At 44.0% G+C, this 15,822-nt stretch overlaps 1 protein-coding gene across 1 annotated transcript; it reads left to right on the top strand.

The window, feature by feature from the left end:
* The first annotated feature begins 477 nt into the window (after window positions 1-477).
* On the top strand, window positions 478-894 carry LOC138364964 (uncharacterized). Its single transcript, XM_069325051.1, has one exon. It carries the CDS (start codon window positions 478-480, stop codon window positions 892-894), a length of 417 nt encoding a protein of 138 aa, XP_069181152.1.
* Window positions 895-15,822: the final 14,928 nt, after the last annotated feature.

Here is a 15,822-nt window from a genome sequence, read left to right as displayed (position 1 = left end):
TCATCGAATCACCTCGCTGTTTGGACCAAGTGAGTACCACAATTGAAAAGAAGCTTAAATGGTCCCCAAGCCAATATGCAACCGAAAACTAATTATCCTTTAGGGCTTCGAAACCAAACAGCCAGGGCTCCATGACCCACAGCATATCCAGTATTATTTAAATTTCAGTTCGAATCCAGTTCTAATCCTTCTAGGGTGAGGAGTTTTCGGTTGCATATTAGCTTGGGAACCATTCCAGCTTCTTTGTATTTATGTTACTCACATGGCCCCCAACAGCGAGGTGATTCGATAAGATATCAGTATCCTAAAATTGACCATCGTCAATTGATATGGTCAACTGACCAATTGACCATCCTCAATTTGAAGGTAAAGACAGATGAGGGTTGTAAAGTTCTCCAGGATGACTTGAACAGATTGCAGAGATGGTCCGATAAAATTCTGCTAGAGTTCAACGCTATCAAGTGCAAGGTAATCGAAATGGGGACAGAAGCCAGGAGACCGAAAGGCCAATATACGACAAAGAGAAACTACTTCCTTGTATCGTCTATAGAAAAAGTCCTGGGAGTGAACATAATACCAAATCTGAATCGAGAGGTTGATGTAAATAGAATAACGACAGCCGCGTACTCTACTCTGGCAAAAATCAGAACATCCCTTAGAAAACTGAAGAATGAGGTTTTTAGATCACTGTATATCATCTACGTGAGGCCAGCTTTCATAATGCTGCCCCATCGTGGAGCACCTAATCTTAAAAAACACACAAGGAAGCTCGAAAACGTGCAGAAGTTTGCAACGAGACTCCTCCCAGAGCTGCGAGGGATGAGATACGAAGAGAGACTGGAGGAACAAAAGCCGACGCCGATAGAAAAGAGGAAAGAGAGGGGAGGGATATGATACAGACATAACAAATACTTAGAGGGATTGACAAGGTGGAAACAGAGGAATTGTTAACAAGGAATATCAGCAGAACAAGGAGGCACAGATAAAAGCTTGAGACTCAGGTGTGTCATTGGGATGATAGAAAGTTTTTCTTTATCGTAAGGGTAGTGAGTAAATGGAATACCCTACAGGAGCAGGATGTAGATGCAAGCTCCATTCATAACTTAAAAAGCAGGCATTATAGGGAAATAGGTCAGAAGTCATTGAATTAGGTAACCAACGGCTAGAAAAGTGGGTCCAAGAGCTAGAGCTTGATCCTGCAAGCACAAAAAAAGGAATACAAGCACACATTCACACACATAAAAAGTCTGGTAGGTCTTGTGGGGTCTGGTAGCTTAGTGGAGAGCGAGCGGGACTTGTAAGTCTGTAGTCCAGGTTCGATTCCCAGACTAGGCAGAGACAAATGGGCAAAATTTCTTTCACCTTGATGCCCCTGCTACCTAGCTGTAATTAGGTACCTGTGAGTTAGACAGCTGTTACGAGGTGCTTCCTCTGTATTCACCTAGTTGTACCCACCTAGGGGAGCCGAGCGGACAGCACGCTGTACATGTGATCCTGTGGTCCCGGGTTCCATCCCAGGACCACAGGATCATAGGACAGCATTGTTTTTCGCCGGCGAGAAACAATGGGCAGAGTTTCTTTTACCCTATGCCCCTGTTACCTAGCAGTAAATAGGTACCCGGGAGTTAGGCAGCTGTCACGGGCTGCTTCCTGGAGGTGGAGGCCTGGTCGAGGACCGGTCCGCGGGGACACTAAAAACCCCGAAATCATCTCAAGATAACCTAGTTGTGCATGCGGGGGTTGAGCTTTGGCTCTTTGGTCCCGCTTCTCAACTGTCAATCAACTGGTGTACAGATTCCTGAGCCTACTGGGTTCTATCATATCTACATTTGAAACTGTCTATGGAGTCAGCCTCTACCACATCACTGCCTAATGCATTCAATCCGTAACTACTCTGACACTAGAAAAAGTTCTTTCTAACGTCCCTGTGACTCATTTGGGTACTCAGTTTCCACCTGAGTCCCCTTCTTCGGATACCACCCGAGCTAAACACTTTATCTTTATCTACCCTGTCAATTCCCCTGAGAATTTTGTAGGTAGTGATTATATGCACCCCTACTCTTCTGTCTTCTAGTGTCATGAGGTGCATTTCCCGCAGCCTTTCCTCGTTACTCAGGCCTCTTAGTTCTGAGACTAGCCTAGTGGCATACCTCTGAGCTTTTTCAATCTTCACCTTGTGCTTGACAAGATACGGTCTCCATGCTGGGGCCGCATACTCCAGGATTGGTCTTACATATGGGATATACAAGGTTCTGAATGATTCCTTACACAGGTTTCTGAAGGCAGTTCTGATTTTACCCAGCCTCGCAAACGCTGCAAATGTTATTCTTTTGATGTGGACTCAGGAGACAGGTTTGGTGTGATATCAAATCCCAGATTTTTCTCTTTCTCCATTTCATGAAGAACTTCATCCCCCATTCGGTATCCTGTGTCTGGCCTCCTGTTTCCACTGCCTAGTTTCATTACCTTACATTTACTCGGGTTGAACTTTAGTAGCCATTTGTTGGACCATTCATTCAGTCTGTCTAGGTCCTCTTGTAGCCTCATACTATCTTCATCCGTCTTAATCCTCCTCATAATTTTTGCATAATCAGCAGACAATGAGAGGAATGAATCTATACCATCTGGAAGATCATTTACATGTATAAGAAACAGTATGGGTCCAAGGACTGAACCCTGCGGGATTCCACTGGTGACGTCTCGCCAATCTGAGACCTCACCCCTCACAGTGACTCGCTGTCTTCTGTTACTTAGGTTATCCCTTATCCAATGGAGTACCTTCCCTTTCACTCCTGCCTGCATCTCTAGCTTTCGCACTAGTCTCTGGTGTGGAACTGTGTCAAAGGCTTTCTGGCAATCCAAAAATATGCAGTCTGCCCACCTTTCTCAGTCTCGTCTGATGCTTGTTTCCTGATCGAAGAATTCAATTAATCCTGTGAGGCATGGCTTGCTATCTCTGAAACCATGTTGGTGTTGAGTCACAAAGTTCTTTTAGCTCCAGATGTTCCACTAGCTTTTCTCGCACAATTTTCTCCAATACCTTATATGGTATACCAGTTAGGAATATTAGCCTGTAGTTCAGTGCCTCCTGTCTATCCCCCTTCTTGTACATCGAGACTACGTTTGCCGTCTTCCACATTTTTGGCAGTCCCCACTGGTAACCTGGAATTCCTCTAGTGGTGTCTGGTTAACTATTCCTTCTCTTATCTCTGGAACTTCTCCTTGCTCTAATGTGAATACTTCTTGTAATTTCCTATTGAGTTCCTCGCACACTTCTTTGTCGTTTGTAGTGAATCTGTCTGCCCCTATCCTCAGTTTCATTACCTGTTCCTTCACTTTTGTCTTCCTCCTAATGAGGCTATGTAGCAATTTGGGTAGAGTCTTAGGCACGCTTGCTATGTCGTTTTCATATTGCCCTTCTGCCTATCTTCTCACCCTGAAGTATTCATTCCTGGCTCTCTGAAGGCTCTCATTCCTTCTCTGCTCTCAAGTGTCCTGTTATTTCTATAGTTTCTCCATACTTTTTTACTTACTTGCTTAGCTAGCTTACATCTCTGATTAAACCATGGGTTTCTCATCTGCATTTAATTTTTTACCTTTAGGACCGGGATAAACTTTTCTGCTGCCTAATTACATTTCTGTGTGATGTATTCCATCATGTCTTGGGCCGTCTTTCCCCTTAGCTCTGTTTCCCATGCTATATCCGTTAGGAATTTTCTCATCTCCTCATTGTTTTCCCTGCCTTTTGCTTTCAGTTCCCTTTCTCGAGTACTTTAACCCTTCTTCGACCAGATAATCAAATATCAGTATGTTGTGATCGCTCATTCCTACTGTGGCCTCGAAGTCAATCTCCCTTATGTTGGAGTCATTCAGAGTGAATACTAGGTCGAGTCTCGCTGGTTCATCGTTTCCCATCATTCGTGTGGGTTCCCTGACATGTTGGCTTAAAATGTTTCTTGTTGCCACCTCCAGTAGTTTAGCTCTCCATGTTTCCTCTCTTCCATGCGGATCCTTGTTCTCCAAGTCAATACTTCCATGATTGAAGTCACCGGTGATGAGTAGATGGGATCGAATTCTACAGGCAGCAATGGCTGCCCACTCAAGTATATTGATAACTGCCATGTTATTTCTGTCATACCCTTGCCTGGGTTTTCTGTCTTTTGGTAGAGGGTTATATATCACTGCTACTACTACCCTTGGTCCTCTCATCGTCATGATGCTTGTTATGTAGTCTCTAAACCCTTCACAGCCTGGGATAACCATCTCCTTGAAACTCCTTTCTCATGCGTGTGTACTCACCTAATTGTACTCACCTAAATGTGCTTGTGGGGGTTGAGTTCTGGCTCTTTGGTCACGCCTCTAAACTGTCAATCAACTGGTGTACCGGTTCCTGAGCCTATTGGGCTCTATCATATTTACAATTGAAAATGTGTATAAAGCCAGCCTCCACCACATCACTGTCTAATACATTCCATGTGTCTACTACTCTGACACTAAAAAATATCTTTCTAATATCTCTGTAGCTCATTTGGGCACTCAATTTCCACATGTGTTCCCTAGTGCGTGTGTCCCTTGTGTTAAATAGCCTGTCTTTATCTACCCTATCAATTCCTCTGAGAATCTTGTACGTGGAGATCATGTCCTGCCTAACTCTTCTGTCTTCCAGCGACGTGAGGTTTAATTCCCGTAGTCTCTCCTCGTAGCTAATACCTCTCAGCTCGGGTACTAGTCTGGTGGCAAACCTTTGAACCTTTTCCAGTTTAGTCTTATGCTTGACTAGATATGGACTCCATGCTGGAGCCGCATACTCCAGGATTGGTCTGACATATGTGGTATACAAAGTTCTGAATGATTCCTTACACAAATATCTAAATGCCTTTCTTATGTTAGCCAACCTAGCATATGCCGCTGATGTTATCCTCTTGATATGGGCTTCAGGGGACAGGCCTGGAGTGATATAAACCCCCAAGTTTTTCCTCTCTGACTCTTGAAGAATTTCATCTCCCAAAGGATAACTTGTAACTGACCTCATGCTCCCTACACCTATCTTCATTACATTACATTTGCTTGGGTTAAACTCTAACAACCATTTGTTCGACCATTCCTTCAGTTTGTCTAGGTCTTCTCGAAACCTCAAGAGTCCTCCTCTGTCTTAATCCTTCTCATAATTTTTGGCATCTTCAGCAAACATTGAGAGGAATGAGTCTATACCCTCCGGGAGATCGTTTACGTATCAGAAACAGAATAGGACCAAGTAGAGAGCCCAGTGGGATTCCACTGATGACTTCACGCCAATCTGAGGTCTCACCCCTCACTGTAACTCTCTGCTTCTTATTGCTTAGGTATTCCCTTATCCACTGGAACACTTTACCAGTTACTCCTGCCTGTCTCTCCAGATTATGTACCTTCCTCTTATGGGGAACTGAGTTAAAGGCTTTCCGACAGTCCACAAAAATGCAGTCCACCCAGCCTTCTCTTTCTTGCTTAATCTTTGTCACCTGGTTGTAGAGTTATATTTAGCCAGTAATGCAAGATTTACTCTCCCTGAACCCATGTTGGCGATTTGTCACGAAGTCCCTTCTCTCCAGATGTGTTACTAGATTTTTTCTCACGATCTTCTCCATCACCTTGCATGGTATACAAGTTAAGGACACTGGCCTGTAGTTCAGTGCCTCTTAATCAACTGTCACCCTTTTTTATATTGGGACCACATTAGCAGTCTTCCATATTTCTGATAGGTCTCCCGTCTCCAGTGTGTATTCATTTAGTGTATTCACCAGCTGTGTGTGTGTGTGTGCCTGTGTGTACTCACCTATTTGTGCTTTCAGGATCGAGCATTGACTCTTGGATCCCGCATTTCCAGCCATCGGTTGTTAACAGCAATGACTCCTGTCCGATTTCTCTATCATACCTAATTTTAAATATATATATATATATATATATATATATATATATATATATATATATATATATATATATATATATATATATATATATATATAAATATATATATATATATATATATATATATAAATATATATATATATATATATATATATATATATATATATATATATATATATATATAAATATATATATATATATATATATATATATATAAATAAATATATATATATATATATATATATATATATATATATATATATATATATATATATATATATATATATATATATATATATATATATATATATAGAGTTTGCTTCCACAACCTGCTCCCCAAGTGCATTCCATTTTTCCACTACTCTCACGCTAAAAGAAAATTCATAACATCTCTGTGACTCATCTGAGTTTCCAGCTTCCACCCATGTCCCCTCGTTCTGTTACGTGTGAACATTTCATCTATTTCCGCTTTGTCAATTCCCCTGAGTTTTTTATATGTCCCAATCACATCTCCTCTCTCCCTTCTTTTCTCTAGTGTCGTAAGGTTCAGGTCCTTCAGACGCTCTTCATATCCCATCCCTCGTAACTCTGGGACAAGCTTCCTCGCAAACCTCTGAACCTTTTCCAGTTTCCTTATGTGTTTTTTCGGGTGGGGGCTCCATGATGGGGGTGGCATATTCTAAGACTGGTCTAACGTAGGCAGTGTAAAGCGCCCTTAAAGCCTCCTCACTTAGGTTTCTGAATGAAGTTCTAATTTTCGCCGGTGTAGAGTACGCTGCTGTCGTGTTAGGTGTTACGTCCACTCCCAGGTCTCTTTCTCGAAAAGTTACAGGTAGGCAGTTCCCCTTCATTGCGTACTGTCCCTTTGGTCGCTTATCACCTGATCCCATTTCCATAACTTTACATTTACTCGTGTTGAACTCCAGTAGCCATTTCTCTGACCATCTCTGCAACCTGTCCAGGTCCTCTTGGAGGACCCTACAATCCTCATCCGTCACAACTCTTCTCATTAATTTTGCGTCATTTGTGAACATTGATATGTAGGATTCAACTCCTGTAAACATATCATTTACGTAAATTACAAAGAGGATTGGTCCTAGCACCGATCCTTGAGGTACTCAACTCGTTACTATTTGCCAGTCCGACTTCTCGCCCCTTACCATTACCCTCTGACTCCTTCCTGTTAGGTAGTTCTTCACCCATACTAGGGCCTTTCCGCTTACTCCTGACTGCCTCTCAAGTTTGTATAGCAGTCTCATGTGCGGTACTGTATGAAAGGCCTTTTGGCATTCTAGAAATATGCAGTCTGCTCAGCCTTCTCTGTCCTGCCTTATCTTTGTTACTCTATCATAGAATTCCAAAAGGTTTGTTAGGCATGATATCCCTGTCTAGAACCCATGTTGGTGTTTATTTACTAACCCAATGCTCTCCAGGTGCTCAATAAGTCTTAGCCTAATTATTCTTTCAAGTATTTTACAGGGGATGCTTGTTAGTGATACGGGTCTGTAGTTAAGTGTTAAAGCCTCCCTGTCTCCTTTCTTGAAAATCGGTACGATATTTGCCTCCTTCCAGCAACTGGGTAATTCTCCCGACATAAGTGACTCGTTAAAGATCATTGCCAGAGGCACGCTGAGAGCCTGCGCTGAATCTTTTAGTATCCACGATGATAATTTGTCTGGTCCAACTGCTTTAGTTGCATCTAGTGTTGTCAACTGTTTCGTGACCTCTTCTGCTGTCACCTCTATATCTGATAGTCTTCCGTCTAGTGTAATCTCTTCTAATAATGGGAGCTGCACAGGCTCGGTTGTGAACACTCCATGGAAACTTGCATTCAGTACCTCACAGACTTCCTTGTCACTTTCTGTATATGCCCCTTCTGTTTTTCTGTCTTGTCACTTGGTCATTTATCGATATCTTCCTTCTTATATGGCTATGTAGTAATTTACGTTGCTTTTTCACTTTGATTGCAATATCATTCTCATAATTTCTTTCCGATACTCGTCTTATGTTATTGTAATCGTTCCTAGCTCTGATACATCTAATCTAGTTGTCCTCTGTCCATTGTCTTCTGTACTTCCTCCACTCCCTCCTGCTTTTCACTTTTGCTTCCAGACACGGTCTATTAATCCTTGGATTATTATATTCCCTCCTGCTTGTTTCCTTTACTGTTGGAATAAATATCTCTTCAGTCTCCTTGCATTTCCATATGACTTGGTTCATCATATCTTGCACTGTTTTTCCTCTAATTTCTTCCTCCGACTGCACTTCTCCCAGGTAGTCCCTTATCCTTCTGTAGTCTCCTTTCCCAGACCTCTTGTCCTTTGGTCACAATTTTAAGTCCCATCATGTAGTCAAAGACTAGGACACAATGGTCACTGGCTCCTAGTGGTATTTCGTGTTCCAAATGCTCGATGTCTTCTACTTTCTGGGTGAAAATTAGGTCTAATAGGATCGGCGTATTCCCTACTCTTTCCCTTGGGTCTTCCTTCACATGTTGTGTTAGGAAATTCCTGTCAATAACGTCTACCAACTTCGCTCCCCACGTTTCGTCCCTGCTACGGGGATTCCTTGTTTCCCACTTTATCTCTCCGTAATTTAGATCACCCCTGAGCACCAGCTTCGCTCTCATTCATGCGCTATTGTTGCTGCCCTCTGCAGTTCATCTATACATGCCTTGTTGCTGTCCTCGTACTCCTGCCTGGGCCTTCTACTGTTTGGTGGGGGATTGTAGAGTATCAAGATTACAATCTTCTTCCCATCCACTGTCAGAGTTCCATGTATGGAGCTCGTGCTTTCATTGGTAGCCGGATTTTCCAGGTCTTCAAACTTCCATTTCCGCTTTATTAGGAGTGCCACTCCCCCTCCCTGTCTCTGTGTCCTTTCTTTTCTTATCACCTGGTAACCCTCTTTAAAGATTGCATCCGAGATCATGCCATTTATTTTAGTTCCCACTATTGCAACTATGTCTGGAACTACCACACTAACTCTTTATTTTATCTCTTCTGCTTTATTGGCTACCCCATCAGCATTGGTGTACCAAACCTTGAGACTCTACTTGGAAACTCTGGTGCCAGAGTTCCTCCTTTCACCGGGGGTCTGGAAGGACTGGGGGTGCCTGGGGGGCAAATGGGGGCTGGGGGGGGGTGTCTGGGGGGATGCTGAGGGTTGCCTGGGAGTGCCTGGTAGGCGAATGGGGTCTGGATATCTAGGAGGGTAGGAAAGGCATAATGGGTCTTAAAATTAGGGAGGGTCTGAATGGCATAGGGGGGTTGAGAAGTAGAGCGAGACTGAGAGTCAGAAGCAGGATGAAAGGTTAGGGGGGGGGGGGGGAGAGAAATAGTGAGGGCTGAGGGGAAGAATGGAGTATGGGTGCTGGGAGTGGAAGAGAGGGTGTATTAGTTAGAAGGGGGGGGGGATCAGGGGTAGGTGGGGGTTTTGGGGTAGAAGAGGGGAAGAGGGAGATGGGGAAAGGTTATGATGGTACATAGGAGGGGTGAGGGTTGGTTGGGGTTTGGGGTGACGGGAAGAGGGGTGCAGTGGGAGCTGGGATGGAGCAGATGGAATTGAAGGCAATGGGGTAGAAGGGGCAGGGGAGTAGGAGGGGGTAGTTGGGGAGGGGGTGGGAAGGTGGGTTTGGGGAGGGCATAGCTTGACCCGCTGGGGTCGTTGACAGGTGTGATGTAGCAGGGGCGGGGGAGTTGTTGGGAAAGTGCAAATGTGGAAGGGGCAGGGGGGTTTGGGGGGGGCTGTGGCAAGGGGGAGGTGTAGAAGAGCTGAGTTGGGGAGGATGTGACCTGGGAGGTGAGGCTACGTGAGAGGCTAGGGGCATCTCAACTGACTTCAGAAGCATATCAAGTCTGTCTGAAACATGTTCCTTTGAGGTAAGCCAGAAAGAGATCTAACGTAGAAAGAGAACACAGACGACACTATAAACGCAGGAAAAAAATAACGGAACTGCTTATGCAGACACGAATTTCCCGTCAAAGAAGGAATAATTTAAATAGGGAGATTGAAGAAATCGAGCGGAAATTTAAACACTCATATGAAACTGAAGAAAGGCAGTTAGAACAGAAAGCAATTCAGGAAATAAAGAAAAATCCAAAATATTTCTTCTCATATGCGAAATCAAAAGCAAAAACAACTGCCAGTATTGGACCTATTCGTACAAGTGAAAGTTCATACACGGAGGATGACACAGAAATTAGTGAAATCCTAAAAAAGCAGTATGAGGTCATGTTTAGCACACCAATAAACAACATGAAGGTGGAAGATCCAGACAATTTCTTTATGCGGGATATTCAAACCCCTGTAAATATAACTGATATAAACACGAGCGCACTAAATTTTGAAAGAGAAATTGAAAACATGCCCATGCACTCGGCCCCAGGTCCAGACTCATGGAATTCAATATTTATAAAGAAATGCAAAGTGCCGGTAGCACAGGCACTTAGTATAGTGTGGAGGAAGAGCTTGGACACAGGGGAGATACCAGATGCACTTAAAGTTGCAGACATAGCCCCTCTACACAAGGAAGGGAGCAAAGCATTGGCAAAAAATTATAGACCAGTTGCACTAACATCGCACATCAAAAAAGTATTTGAGAGAGTGATTAGGAGTCAGGTCACCAATTTCATGGAGACCAATGACCTTCACAACCCAGGCCAACATGGATTTCGAGCGGGAAGATCGTGCCTCTCACAGCTACTTGAGCACTACGACAAAGTCACTGAGGCATTAGAAGAAAAACAGAATGCTGATGTGATATACACGGACTTCGCAAAGGCTTTCGATAAATGTGACCATGGCGTGATAGCACACAAAATGAAGTCAATGGGAATAACCGTTAAAGTAGGACGCTGGATACTCAGTTTTCTGTCAAACAGGACTCAGCGAGTAACGGTCAACCATATAAAATCTAGTCCAAGTGCAGTTAAAAGCTCTGTACCTCAGGGTACAGTCCTTGCACCGCTGCTTTTCCTTATTCTCATATCAGATATAGACAAAAATTCAAGTCACAGCTTCGTATCATCCTTTGCAGATGACACAAAAATCAGTATGAAAATTACCTCGGCTGAAGACATTGAAAAACTTCAAGCTGATATTAATAAAGTTTTCGACTGGGCATCAGAAAATAACATGATGTTTAACAGTGATAAATTCCAGGTACTCAGGTATGGTAAAAATGAGGACCTTAAACATAATAAAGAGTACAAAACACAATCAAATGACCCATAGTAGGAAAACAGCATGTAAAGGATTTGGGAATAATAATGTCTGACGACCTAACGTTTAAGGAGCATAACCAAGTAAATATTACGACAGCCAGAAAAATAGAGCGAGAACTTTCAAATCCAGGGATCCCATCACAATGGTTGTACTCTTCAAGTCACTTGTGTTGTCCCGTCTTGAGTACTGCTCAGTACTCACTTCCCCCTTCAGAGCAAGAGAGATTGCTGAAATAGAGGGAATACAGAGAACATATACGGCACGCATAGACGCAATAAAGCACCTAAATTATTGGGATCGTCTCAAAGCCCTCCAAATGTACTCACTAGAAAGAAGACGAGAGAGATATCAAATAATATACACCTGGAAGATACTGGAGGGCCAAGTACCAAATCTACACAGTAAAATAACAACGTACTGGAGTGAACGATATGGAAGAAAATGTAGAATAGAACCAGTGAAAAGCAGAGGTGCCATAGGCACAATCAGAGAACACTGTATAAACATCAGAGATCCGCGGTTGTTCAACGTCCTCCCAGCAAGCATAAGAAATATTGCCGGAACAACCGTGGACATTATCAAGAGGAAACTAGATTTATTCCTCCAAGGAGTGCCGGACCAACCGGGCTGTGGTGGGTATGTGGGCCTGCGGGCCGCTCCAAGCAACAGCCTAGTGGACCAAACTCTCACAAGTCAAGCCTGGCCTCGGGCCGGGCTTGGGGAGTAGAAGAACTCCCAGAACCCCATCAACCAGGTATCAACCAGGTGTTGCGCTTGCCATCTCTTCTTGTGGGCTATTTGCTCATATTTCGTCATATACCTCTCAATAAACACATTGTAATGGGTTGCACTTCCTCTGAGTACATTCTTGTTCCTCATTATGTACTCCACAGCCTTCTCATTGGAGATTTGCACCAAAACAGGTCTGTTCTTGGTACAATTGTAAAGTCCAACCCGGCAACTGATGTCCATCTCGTTTTCTGCCATTTCTGCTCCAATACATCTCAATATCTCATGCAATTCATAGTTTTCCGTCTCTAACCTTTCTTGTCTTGTTGGTGCCCCAGAATCGAATGATCCCTGTATTATAATGGTCCTCCTCTTCAGTGAGTCACTCTCATCCTGGTAGCCCCTCCCTTGGAGATTTCCCTTCCCAACCGCACTCACTAACCCATCCCTCACTAATCCACTGTCCTTAGCCATGCTGCAAATCCTTCCTAATTCGTTTGTGATCCGGGCACATTCCTTCTCCCAGTCCTCTCTTCCCTTCCTAATCTCTTCCTGAATATAGAGCATAAGCTCTTGTTTCTGTCTCTCGACCGCGTCCTGTATATTTGCTGAAATAACTCGTTTCTAATCCCTTGGTTAAGATCCTCCATCCAATCGCTCCTTCTCTCTACAAATTTATCTATTAATTTGTCTATAAATCTGTACTCCTCCTCGTCCCTGCTGGTGATTGATCTTGAAGCCCATCCTGATCTTGACATTGCAGTAACCAAGCCTAGATACAAAGACGCTCCAAAATACCTTGCACAATCTGCTACACAACAGGCGAGAAAGTACTCGTCGGGTCGTCAGGTGTGAGGTCCCAGCGTCACAGCTGGTGACCTGGAGGTCACGTCCACGCTAGTCGGCTCCACTATTCCACAATGCCACAATGTACTCAACACTTATTATCAATGGTGCTGTTTCTACTTTTTTTTCTTAACTTTCTTGTGGTTTGAGTGAGCTTACTAGTTATTCAATCACTCATATACACTTATTTCACTTCAATATGACTTGATTATCCCTCCCAATTCACTAGCTTCCCAAGAGCTTCCCAGACCCCACTTCTATCCACCACGGCTGCCTGACAAGTGTGTGTGTACTCACCTAATTGTATTCACCTAATTGTGCTTGCGGGGGTTGAGCTCTGGCTCTTTGGTCACGCCTCTCAACCGTCAATCAACTGGTGTACAGATTCCTGAGCCTACTGGGCTCTATCATATCTACATTTGATACTGTGTATGGAGTCAGCCTCCACCACATCACTTCCTAGTGCATTCCATTTACTAACTATTCTGACACTGAAAAAGTTCTTTTTAATGTCTCTGTGGCTCATTTGGGTACTCAGCTTCCACCTGTGTCCCCTTGTTCGCGTCCCTCCAGTGTTGAATAGTTCATCCTTGTTTACCCGGTCGAGTCCCCTGAGGATTTTGTAGGTTGTGATCATGTCCCCCATTACTCTTCTATCTTCCAGTGTCGTAAGGTGCATTTCCCGCAGCCTTTCCTCATAACTCATGCCTCTTAGTTCTGGGACTAGTCTAGTAGCATACCTTTGGACTTTTTCCAGCTTCGTCTTGTGCTTGACAAGATACGGGCTCCGTGCTGGGGCCGCATACTCCAGGATTGGTCTTACATATGTTGTGTGTGTGTGTGTGTGTGTGTGTGTGTGTGTGTGTGTGTGTGTGTGTGTGTGTGTGTGTGTGTGTGTGTGTGTGTGTGTATGTGTGTATGTGTGTGTGTGTGTGTGTGTGTGTGTGTGTGTGTGTGTGTGTGTGTGTGTGTGTGTGTGTGTGTGTGTGTGTGTGTGTGTGTGTGTGTGTGTGTGAGTGTGTACTCACCTATATGTACTCACCTATATGTGCTTGCAGGATCGAGCATTGACTCTTGGATCCCGCCTTTCTAGCTATCGGTTGTTTACAGCAATGACTCCTGTCCCATTTACCTATCATACCTAGTTTTAAAAGTATGAATAGTATTTGCTTCCACAACCTGTTCCCCAAGTGCATTCCATTTTTCTACTACTCTCACGCTAAAAGAAAACTTCCTAACATCTCTGTGACTCATCTGAGTTTCCAGTTTCCACCCATGTCCCCTCGTTCTGTTATTATTACGTGTGAACATTTGATCTATTTCCACTTTGTCAATTCCCCTGAGTATTTTATATGTCCCTATCATATCTCCTCTCTCCCTTCTTTTCTCTAGTGTCGTAAGGTTCAGTTCCTTCAGCCGCTCTTCATATCCCATCCCTCGTAGCTCTGGGACAAGCCTCGTCGCAAACCTCTGAACCTTCTCCAGTTTCTTTATGTGTTTCTTCAGGTGGGGGCTCCATAATGGCGCAGCATACTCTAAGACGGGTCTCACGTAGGCAGTGTAAAGCGCCCTAAAAGCTTCCTCATTTAGGTTTCTGAATGAAGTTCTAATTTTCGCCAGTGTAGAGTACGCTGCTGTCGTTATCCTATTTATATGTTCCTCAGGAGTTAGATTAGGTGTCACATCCACTCCCAGGTCTCTTTCTCGAATCGTTACAGGTAGGCTGTTCCCCTTCATTGTGTACTGTTCCTTTGGTCTCCTGTCGCCTGATCCCATTTCCATAACTTTACATTTACTGGTGTTAAACTCCAGTAGCCATTTCTCTGACCATCTCTGCAGCCTGTGTGTGTGTGTGTGTGTGTGTGTGTGTGTGTGTGTGTGTGTGTGTGTGTGTGTGTGTGTGTGTGTGTGTGTGTGTGTGTGTGTGAGTGTGTGTGTGTGTGTGTGTGTGTGTGTGTGTGTGTGTGTGTGTGTGTGTGTACTCACCTAGTTGTGCTTGCGGGGGTTGAGCTCTCGCACTTTGGTCCCGCCTCTCAACCATCAATCAACAGGTGTACAGATTCCTGAGCCTACTGTGCTCTATCATATCTACACTTGAAACTGTGTATGGAATCAGCCTCCACCACATCACTTCCTAATGCATTCCATTTGTCAACCACTCTGACACTAAAAAAGTTCTTTCTAATATCTCTGTGGCTCATTTGGGCGCTCAGTTTCCACCTGTGTCCCCTAATGTGTGTGCCCCTTGTGTTAAATAGCCTGTCTTTATCTACCCTATCAATTCCCTTGAGAATCTTGAATGTGGTGATCATGTCCCCCTAACTCTTCTGTCTTCCAGCGAAGTGAGGTTTAATTCCCGTAGTCTCTCCTCGTAGTTCATACCTCTCAGCTCGGGTACTAGTCTGGTGGCAAATCTTTGAACCTTTTCCAGTTTAGTCTTATCCTTGACTAGATAGCGAGCCGGTCGGCCGAGCGGACAGCACACTGAACTTGTGATCCTGTGGTCCCAGGTTCGATCCCGGGGACCGGCAAGAAACAATGGGCAGAGTTTCTTTCACCCTATGCCCCTGTTACCTAGCAGTAAAATAGGTACCTGGGTGTTAGTCAGCTGTCACGGGCTGGTTCCTGGGGGTGGAGGCCTGGTCGAGGACCGGGCCGCGGGGACACTAAAAAGCCCCGAAATCATCTCAAGATAACTTCAAGATAGATATGGACTCCATGCTGGGGCTGCATACTCCAGGATTGGCCTGACATGTGGTATACAAAGTTCTGAATGATTCTTTACACAAATTTCTGAATGCCGTTCATATGTTAGCCAGCCTGGCATATGCCGCTGATGTTATCCTCTTGATATGTGCTGCAGGAGACAGGTCTGGCGTGATATCAACTCCCAAGTCTTTTTCTTTCTCTGACTCCTGAAGACTTTCCTCTCCCTGATGATACCTTGTATTTGGCCTCCTGCTTCCTACACCTATCTTCATTATATTATATTTGGTTGGGTTAAACTCTAACAACCACTTGTTCGACCATTCCTTCTGTTTGTCTAGGTCTTCTTGAAGCCTCAAACAGTCCTCTTCTGTCTTCATCCTTCTCATAATTTTAGCATCGTCCGCAAAC

This window comes from Procambarus clarkii, chromosome 15 (assembly GCF_040958095.1).
Source record: "Procambarus clarkii isolate CNS0578487 chromosome 15, FALCON_Pclarkii_2.0, whole genome shotgun sequence".
NCBI lineage: Eukaryota > Metazoa > Arthropoda > Malacostraca > Decapoda > Cambaridae > Procambarus > Procambarus clarkii.
This window is presented reverse-complemented; position numbering and strand designations above follow the sequence as displayed.

Coding starts and splice junctions, on each gene's coding strand:
- LOC138364964 (XM_069325051.1), top strand. CDS start 478: ATGGGGACAGAAGCCAGGAGACCGAAAGGCCAATATACGACAAAGAGA.